At 40.6% G+C, this 10,534-nt stretch overlaps 1 protein-coding gene across 1 annotated transcript; it reads left to right on the forward strand.

The window, feature by feature from the left end:
• Window positions 1-1,130: 1,130 nt before the first annotated feature.
• On the forward strand, window positions 1,131-10,269 carry si:dkey-87k14.1 (leucine-rich repeat transmembrane protein FLRT2). Its single transcript, XM_057344672.1, has 2 exons — window positions 1,131-1,602; window positions 3,432-10,269. The coding sequence occupies exon 2, from the start codon at window positions 3,842-3,844 to the stop codon at window positions 5,834-5,836; it is 1,995 nt and encodes a 664-aa protein (XP_057200655.1). The 5' UTR covers window positions 1,131-1,602; window positions 3,432-3,841; the 3' UTR covers window positions 5,837-10,269.
• The last annotated feature ends 265 nt before the right edge of the window (window positions 10,270-10,534 follow it).

The raw sequence follows: 10,534 nt of genomic DNA on the forward strand, positions 1-10,534 counted from the left end.
CATATGCAGGAAAACGTTGCGAAAGGATTTCAGCCAGAAACAAAATTGTTAAATAGTGCTGAAGTATTTGAATAAATCATGACAACATACAGATGGAACTCGAACCCTTATGAGTGTTTTATCTCAGCATGGGGTCCTTCCTATCTTCTATTCGCGTTGAGTGCTTAATATCACTGCTCTAGTTGAGCTATTACATGCAGTGTAGAGTCATCCATCCCTTTAATACAAATGTCCGTTTAAGTTTGTTACCTGTAAACCTGACAGCAGTTGGTAAAATAAATAAGTTTTCAGCAATATGCTGTATGCCAGGGGTTTTCAAACTTTATGATGCCAAGGACCCCCAAATATGATTAACCTTTTGTGAGGGACCCCCTTTTCTAAAATATATATCAATCTATATTTTTTTCTGTGTAAAGAAACGTTTAACATTTTGTTGGATAAATAGTAAATAGAATATTATAAAGACAACACATTGTTTCTAAACCTAAATAATCGGCAACAATTTCACTTTGAGTCCGAAAAAAGAAACAATAGTGAGAAAAACTCACTAGAAAGATTCAAATATAAACAATTCTGGAAACTATCCATAGCAAAAAAGCAGATAAACACTGTGGACTTTTATCATTTTTTGCTAAATCTTTATTCCTTTCTGGGGGACCCCTTGCATCCTTCTGGAGGCCCCCTGGGGGTCCCCGGACCCCAGTTTGAAAACCCCTGCTGTATGCTGCTAAGCGCTTTGTTGTACATCCTATTTTATTATTCAGTCGTATGCAAGTTTGATCTAAAAATTACCCCACAAAATGTAATTCACTATTGCAATATAGTGTACCTTTGTTTCATGCAGAGAGCACCAGAAATTAATAATAAATGTTTTAACTGCAAAGAAAACACCTATCCAGTGTGCTCATGAACGTACGTGTGGGTCAGTGAGTGAGTGTGTGTGTGTGTGTGTGTGTGTGTGTGTGTGTGTGTGTGTGTGTGTGTGTGTGTGTGTGTGTGTGCCGTGTGCGTGTGCGTGTGTGTGTGTGGGTGTTGTGTGTGTGTGTGAGAGGAGAGCGAGAGAGAGAGAGAGAGAGAGAGAGAGAGAGAGAGAGAGAGAGAGAGAGATTGCCATCAACTGAATTCATTACCGCAATCCCTCCCATAGGTTCCGAGGGGAAACTGCGTTCCGTGCATTTGAAATAAACAATCTGATGTAACTAATCATGGTAGAAGAATCGGACCTCAGTCAAGAAGAAGTGTAACATCTATGCTCGGTTGTGAGGAGTAGCGAGACGCGGGACTTAAATGCGCTCTGGCAATTTAGTAAAGGGAGCGCGGAACTCCCCAGCACATCAGCCGAACTGAAGCAGCGGCGCTCGGGCACATCATGTTGCGCAGACGCCTCAAATCCTCCCCAGGATCAAGCACTCAACACAATGTTGTTTTTTAGACGGTCCGGACTGAAGGATCGACGGGCTGACCCTCAGACGGAGGGTGGACTGTTAGGGCTGTGGGATCATTCTTTAGTTTAATTCGGAAATTTTTACTCGGAGAACAACGGGAGGAGATATGCTGAAAGAGTTTATTAGTGCCTGGATGGGACGAAGCTTATTTTATAAGGTAAGGATTGTAGAAATGTAAGGTTTTAAACACTGAATGGATTCGTCAGTTCTTTACAAAAAAAAAGATATTTAGCCTATTCCAATTGTTTGCGCTTTCAAACCACCGTTAATTGCCAGAACTTTTACTCAGCTTGAGAAATGCCACGCAACCGCCCTTATACACAGGAAGTTTACACATTTTACCCAAATCGCAAAAGGATAAATAGGTAACGCAAACATTTTCGGAAGAATGTATAGAGCAGTGATATGTCAAGCAGTTGCAAGTGTTATATTCCATATGTGCATTACCAGACTACATATCAACCGTACTGTATCTCACTTGAGCATTTCTATTGTTCTATTGTAAACCAATTATATACATAAACCTAAAAATATATAGAGAAAAATATATTACAATTATATGTATATAATATGGACCAAAATTTTACCAGAATTTCTATTTGAATAGAATTTTAAAGTGGTCACATTCTAATAGCCATAGTCCAGTTCCTTCATTTTAACTAGCAAAAAATAGAGCATTAAACCCTATACAGTATGTGCAAGACTAGGATTTTCCACTGCAGATAGACTACGACAAACAAAGAGGCTGTATCCTTTAAAAAGTATTATACACTTTTAATGTAATTATGATGAATAATGATAATAACAAAAACATTAATAATAAGATACAAAAAAAGACTATCAAATTAATTGGTGAAAATTGTACAAGTAATGGCATATTTATGCCATCAGCTCACATGGATTACATCTCAATGATGATTACATAATTTATGATTACATGCTGGAGTCTTTAACAGACTTAATGATTATCCAACAATTTGTAATGATCCAACATAAAAGGCGTGCATTTAAATTCTGCCCATAAAGGACATAGCTGTTATAATGACATGTGTTATTGACTATAGGTGTGCTCACATTCTGTAGAACCTTTCAAAACTCACTGATTTAATAAAGCAGTTCTCGTTGTCCCTGGGTTGAGAATCATTATTACTGCGTGCCAGAGCATTGGAGAACAGAGCTGTCCATCATCATGGCATTTGACAGACTAAACACCTCAGTGCCCTTTACAAGTCTCTGAGATGCTGATGTCGCCAGTCATCATTCTCTTCTCTCAGAGAACAAGATGACTGGCAGTATAGAGATGCTGTTTTATTACTGCCTGCTCTTTTATATGCTTTCTTTCTCTTTCTAAATACAAAATAAAATCCATTATATTTTTGATGATTTTAAATGAATTCAAACATCGACCAAACTAATTAATTCACTGTTTTATGTCATGTGAATGTTAAAAAAATCCTCATTTTGGTATGACTGAACACATTTCCTCACACACAAACGCACACACTGCCAAAACTTCTGTTGTTTTTATACTGACCGCTGGCTGTTCCCACAATGTAGGTGGATCTCAGGTTTTACCAACAAGACCACACACGCATGTTAGTTTTTATACATTGTGGGGAATTTCCATAGACGTAATGACTTTTATACTGTACAAACTGTGCATTCTATCCCCTAACAATCACCCTGCCCCTAAACCTAACCCCCACAGAAATATCTTGGCATTTTTACGTTTTCAAAAAAGCATCATTTATTTACTCTTATTGTGGGGCACACAACAACCTGTAGACACACGCACGCATGCACACACACACACACACACACACACACACGCACACACACACACACGAATATAATAAATATTAAAGCATATTCCTTTTGCTGTAAAAGATCAGAGAGTAACTTCAGGGGAAAAAACAGATAGTAGATACTAAGAAATCCGTCCATGAAAGTAACAACTTATCTATTTTTTATTTTCTGTTAAAACAGGTAAGTGGATCAAAATGCAACTTCTGAGGGACACTGTGCCTTTCAGGGAGCGTCCAGCTGCGCTGGGAGAGGAGGTCTTCATCCATGAACCCTCCATACTTGCTACCCACACACTTTGAAATCGTCCCTCCCTGAAATCAAGAGTGACAATGTGATGAGCTTTGATATCATTTCCAGCCAAAGCATGGATGGAGGGATGAAAAGGAGTTGTACGAGTTAATGAGACTATTGCTCTTGTGTTGGGGAGCTTAGGACAGGCAATTACTGGAGGATTACTTGCTGACTTCAACACAGCATACTCTCCACAAAGCAACCTTGAAGATCCATAGAGAACTCCAGCGTGGTGGATTTTATTTGTTTTTCTTCCCTTTTTTAATTACCTGCTGTGCTGTTGTCCAAAGTGTTACAAAATGGAGGTACAGATCCGAATATGGAATAAAGACTTTCCTACGTTGATCAGCCCATGGATACCAATACTGCTAGGCCTTCACTTGCATTTCTCACGGGCCACGAGCTGTCCGGAGGAGTGTCGATGCGACAGGACCTTTGTTTACTGCAACGAGAGGAGTCTAACGTCCGTGCCTCTGGGGCTAGGAGAGGGTTATAAGACCCTTTACCTCCACAACAATCAAATCAACAATGCTGGATTTCCCCTGGAAATGCACAACGTTGCCTCAGTGGAGACGGTGTATCTCTATGGCAACCAGCTTGACGAATTCCCCATCAATCTGCCCAAAAACTTGCGGGTGCTCCACCTGCAGGAGAATAACATTCAGACGGTGTCCCGGGCTGCCCTCGCACAGCTGCTTCGCCTGGAGGAGCTTCATCTGGATGACAACTCCATCTCCACCGTGGGTGTTGAGGACGGGGCCTTCAGGGAGGCCGTCAGCCTCAAAACCCTTTTCCTCACCAAGAACCACCTGAGCAGCGTACCTATCGGGCTCCCCGAGGAACTACGAGAGTTGCGGCTGGACGAGAACCGAATTGCGCTCATAGCCGAGGACGCCTTCGAGAATGTGACGGGCCTGGAGGTCCTCCTCCTCGACGGCAACCTGCTCACAGACGAGGGCATCGACCCGGGGGCTTTCCAGAGCTTGGCTAATCTTAAAACCCTGTCGATGGCACGTAACTCGCTCATGTTTCCTCCCCCTAATCTACCCACTGAGTTTTTAGTCAAGCTGAACTTGCAGGATAATCAAATGAATGAGATTCCTTTGGAGGCCTTTCGCAGCCTGCACCGCTTAGAGAGACTGGATATTTCCAACAACCAGCTGCAGTCTCTCACACAGGGCGTCTTTGACGGCCTCCGCGGCCTGAGACAGCTCACTGTTCGAAACAACCTTTGGCTCTGTGACTGCAGCATTAAATGGGTCATACTGTGGTTAAAGTCGCTGCCAGCCAGCCTCAATGTCCGCGGATTCATGTGCCAGAAACCAGAGAGGGTACGTGGCATGGTAATCAGAGAGCTGACCCTGGAGCTCATCCAGTGTCCTAACAGCACAGCCACAATCCCACGATTCACACAACAGCCCACGCTGCTCTACTCAACCAACGCTGAGTCAGCCACTCAAACGGCCTTCACACCCCCTCGCTCCCTGCCCACACCCACCCCTCCACCTTTTGCACTTCCCCTACCCACCGCGGGTGAGGAACGGAGCACAATCGTCCCCGACAGCCCGGGGCAGGAATCGCTGCGGGTTTCTTTCATCGTGCTAAACGCTTCGTGCATTCAGGTAAGCTGGGTATCGACGTTTACGGTCACGGCTTATAAGGTTACCTGGGTCAAGCTGGGTCACAGTTTGATCGCCGGCCCCATGCAGGAGACAATGGTGGTGGGCGAACACGAGGGAATCTTGCTGCAAAAGCTGGAGCCCAAATCCTCCTACCGCATTTGCGTGGATCCGCTAGACGCTTTCAACAATTACCACCCGGGAGATGATACAATTTGCTCAGAGGTGACGACAAAATCTGTTTCTTTTAATTCGGATGACAACGCCACTGGGCCCGAGCAGGCTAGCCAACAGGACCCCAGCTCCCCTCTCCTACTGGCTGGCCTGATCGGCGGGGCGGTGCTAGTGGTTCTGGTTGTAATGTTGAGCATATTTTGCTGGCACATGCACAAAAAGGGAAGGTCAGACTCGTCCAAATGGAAATACAGCAGAGGCAGAAGAAAAGACGATTATTGCGAAGCGGGGACGAAAAAAGATAACTCCATTCTGGAAATGACCGAGACTACCTTTCAGATAGTTTCTTTAAATAACGAACAGCTTCTTAAGGGGGACTTTCATATTCAACCCATATACACACCTAACGGCGGTGTCGGATTCAGAGACTCCCAAAGCAGAAACAATAGCACAGCGTACTGTAAGAACAGCGTTCCAGAGTCGGATCCATGCCATAAATGATGCTTTTCGACAGATGACATCCTTTATATTTAGATCAGACTTGAACACACTGTATAGGATATATTTCAAAAGACTGTACAATATGTAATTTATATTCTGACCAATGATATCGCCTTCTTTTTTTATATAACTTAGTAAAACACAAAATGATTTGTAAAGTATTACTTTCTCATGTTGTGTTACTAGAGCAAAGGAAACCTTTATACAAACCAAGTCTGTGAATTGTTGCACACCTGAAACACACAGAGAGTTTACAAAGTTAAACACAAATCAATGAAAAGTGCCATGTGTTTGAAACATTAAGCTAAACAAATGTGAGAGGTTTAATGTGCAAGCAGTGTGCTGTTGGTTTCCCAAATATAACCACAAGGTGGCGCTTGTTCTCATTGCCAGTATTAATATGAAGCCTCAAGCTTTGAGCCAACATCTCACAATTTTACTCAACAGTTCACACAACACTAGACAGTCCTTGCAAAACATCTAAAAACAAATCCTGTGTGACACAGGACTACAGAGATAGGCTGATTTTGTAAGCTGCCAAGCGTACACGCTCTCACAGAGACATAAAAATATCCTTATGGCTCTCATACGCCGCTGCAGTTCTGCTCTGATGAGCTAAATATCTCCACTACACAATAACCAGCCGTATTTTCTGCTCATATTTATCGTTTGCATTGTTATATATGAGACACAGAAACTACATTTCCAAACAAACCATCATCTGCAATGTTTTCCTCAATTGCTTGCGTACTGCAGTAACTTGAGTTAGAAAGAGCGCATTTGTTTTTACAAACAGTCAGGCTACTTGTTACAGGTCTACTTAAATCGCTGAATTATAGGGTTTTGCTCTTTGTTTAGAAACATTTCAACCGTTCCGCTGCCGAGAGAGATTGCCTCACAGAGTGGAGTCCAGACGTCTGAGACCATTAATAAAAATATTTTCTTATTTAACTTTTAGCATTACACTATGCTCATAAACATGCAAGTAAAAAGGTAAAGTATTGTGTCAATATTTGGGGCTATTTCTGGGCTATAATAACAACATGCACTGGCATGGACAAAATGTAATGGTCCATGTTATCCTGGTATGATCTAAAAATATTTCAAAGATGTTTTTGTGGGCTTTAGTGGAAGGAAACTTCTCTACAGAGAAGTAAAGAATAATGGTTTTTTTTTTCCAGGATTAAATTAGATGATTTTCCATATTTCAGTATGGTCTCTGACATTTGGATTCTACTTTGTTTCTTTATAAACCGTAAATGTGTCCTATGGTATGACACAGCAAAAATGTAGAAAAAACAACAATAAAGATAAATCTCTCTTATGCTACTTTATTTTATAAATATTAACAATACAGAATTAATATATTTTGAACGGTTATATAATCTGTCTAAATGTCTTCTGATTAACACAGAGAAAGATATTTGGAAGAATGCTTGTAACCAAACAGTTCTTGGCCACCATTGACTACCATAGTAAGAAAAATGCGTTATAAATGTATTTGTTATGTTGAACACAAAAGAAGATATTTTGAAGAATGTAGGAAAGCAAACAGTTCTGGGGCACTTTTGACTACCATTGTCATTTTTCCTATGGTAGTCAATGGTGGCCAAGAACTGTTTGGTTACAAGCATTCTTCTTTTCTCTGTGTTCATCAGAACAAAGATAAAAAAAAACATATTTGAAAAACTCGGTTAATGGTAAATGGTGACAGAATTGCCCATCATTAGAGAAGCCCATGGTTTGGTGCCGTGAGCCATCTTTGCAAATCTCTGAAATCTGTATGCAACTTACAGCCATCCTGAAAACTTGACGAATTAACATGATGGCTGTGGTTAGGCGGAATTTATAACATTTTATCTATCTCCCCGTCTTAATCTCGCCTGCAGGACAGCCTCCAGTAGCAACCGAAGATTACAACATTGTAATGGCTTTGAAATGAGATCTCAGAGCTGTGAGCAAGTGTCAATGAGCCATAACAAAGCAATAAACAAAACTCCAGAGTTAATACCACTGCTGACCAGTTTTACGACCGTTCTTCGCTTGATCTAGCTCATTTTACACATACCACCCATATAATGTTAGACATGCATCTGTCTCTTTATCTAATGACGTGTATGTGGGAAGAGATGCACAGATAACCGTAAGTCACATAATGACTGGCCCATTGATCAAAATGGAGGCTTGTGTGATTGATCACTAATGTTCTCAAACATTATGTTTCCCTTGAAAAATAACAAACGTTTATACGGGGCTGAATAATTCATGATTCTGCATATTGAACTATAAAATTTGAAGACTTCTTTCTTTCTTTCTTTCTTTCTTTCTTTCTTTCTTTCTTTCTTTCTTTCTTTCTTTCTTTCTTTCTTTCTTTCTTTCTTTCTTTCTTTCTTTCTTTAAAGGGACAGTGCACCCAAAAATAAAAATGTTGTCATGTTGTTCCAAATCTGAATACATTTCTTCTTTCTTCTAACCAAACAGTTCTTGGCAACCATTGACTACCAAAGTAGAAAAAAAATGACAACGGTAGTCAAAAGTGCCCCGGAACTGTTTGCTTTCCTACATTCTTCAAAATATCTCCTTTTGTTGTTCAACAAAACAAAGAAATTTACAAATATTTTTTTTCTACTATGGTTGTCAATGGTGGCCCACAACTGTTTGATTACAAGCATTCTTCCAAATATATTTCTCTGTGTTTATCAGAACAAAGAAACGTATTCAGATTTGGAACAACTCGAGGGTGAGTAAATTGGGTGAACTGTTCCTTTAAAGTACAAACAGTTTCATTATATATGAATAGAACTGGGTTATCGTTTGATCGATTGCATCATTAGTTTGGCTTCACCATGTCTGAGTAGTCCAATTTTGCGGCTAATAATTTACATGCATAAATAACACAATAAACTCACACCCGCAGCTCCCCGGCGTGACCTTTCGCTCTCATCAGGCAGTGTGTGTGCGAGACAGTAATTAGCCATTAAATCTGTACATCTGGGCCCTCCAGCTGTGTGGTCAACTCTAAATGAGCTAGAGAATAAACCATTATTCTTTTACCTCCCTCTGTCCCATCACAGAGACCCAGGGAAAGGCCAGTAGTGTCTGTCTGGTTTATGAGTGTAGCCACTGGGTTCAAATCAACACCCATTTGTAATCATAAACAAATATCAGAGGGAACCGTGTGACAGTGCATGCTTCATTACAATCAATTCACAAGGCAATTCCATTATGATTGCCAGTGTCCAGACAGACATCTCAGAGAGCTCGCATTTTTTCTATTCTCTTTCGACGCAGATCTTATGCGCCTTCATATGCGACCTCACACTCAGAGGTCATATTATCTAAATCTGATCGCTTGGTGACGGGCCCTCATACCCAACCAGACGCTGTGATGCCCGACGGACGTGTGCGTCTGCTTGGGATATTAATGTCGGTGTGCTGGAGGGTCTAGCGAACCTGAAATCTGTGTCATTATGGGCCTGCAGCCTGAGGTGAGAGAAACAGTTGGGTGTGCAGCAATGAATTGAATAAACACAGCGTAATACAAGCCGATAGAAGAAACCAAGTCAGCTGAAAAACATTCCCCCTCTCCTACCCTATTGTGCAAAGCTGTTCGGCATCAAAAGGCCTTGAGGAGTCAAACTGTATCCCATAATGTTATTTATTCGCTTCAGAAGTCACAGCATCTTTAATCAGTGTTGTTCTTTTGTGGATGCAAGGGTTTGTGGTTGAACGTGCAAATGAAAACTGAGGCTTAAAGGGATTGTTTACATGAAAATGATTCTTGTTAGCATTTATTCACATTCTAAAACTGTATCACGTCCTTGCTTACGCAGAACCCAAAATAACATTTTGAAGAACGTTGCTAACCAAACACTTGCCCCCGTTAACTTTCGTTGTATGGAAAACTTCCAAAGCCTTTTTCTGTTGTTCAGAAAATGAAAAAAAAGAAACATTGTACTTTTTAAACGATTCAATACTGCACTGTCAAAGTTGACAAGCACTTTTTCATACTTTTTATTTGTTAGATATTTGTAAAACCCAGTGGCAAACATAAAGGGTGACTAATAATAATGATTTATGGCAAACAATTAAAATCAGGAAATACTGTATGGAGATACAAGGTTTCAGAAGGACAGTAGCGATATACAGGTTCTGGGGGACATGAGGGTGAATAAATGATGACAAAAGTTTGTTTATGAGTTAACTATTCTATTAATTCGTCACAATTTCTACAACATATTGCCATACAGTAAATGCCATTTCAATTCAGGTCTCTATTCATCTGATTTACAGGCTGTCATTAAAATAATAATAATAAAGGAAGGTTAACCATTAACATTAATGCATTTGCAATACTGGTGTTAACAAACACAACCATTGCCTCCAGGCTTAGTGATAGTTCACCCAAAAAAGAAAATTCGGTCATCATTTACTCACCGTCTTGTCATTTCAAACCTTTATGACTTTCTTTCTTCCGCAGAACACAAAAGAAGATATTTTGAAGAAAGTTGGTAACCCAACAGCACTGGCCCCCATTCACTTCTACTGTATGGACCAAAAACCAATGCAAGTGAATGGGGGCCAGTTGACAACGTTCTTCAAAATATCCTCTTTTGTGTTCTGCAGAAGAAAGAAAGTCATACAGGTTTAAAATGACAAAAGAGTGAGTAAATGATGATAGAATTTTTATTTTGGGGC

The sequence above is a fragment of the Triplophysa rosa genome, linkage group LG10, assembly GCF_024868665.1.
Source record: "Triplophysa rosa linkage group LG10, Trosa_1v2, whole genome shotgun sequence".
Lineage (NCBI taxonomy): Eukaryota > Metazoa > Chordata > Actinopteri > Cypriniformes > Nemacheilidae > Triplophysa > Triplophysa rosa.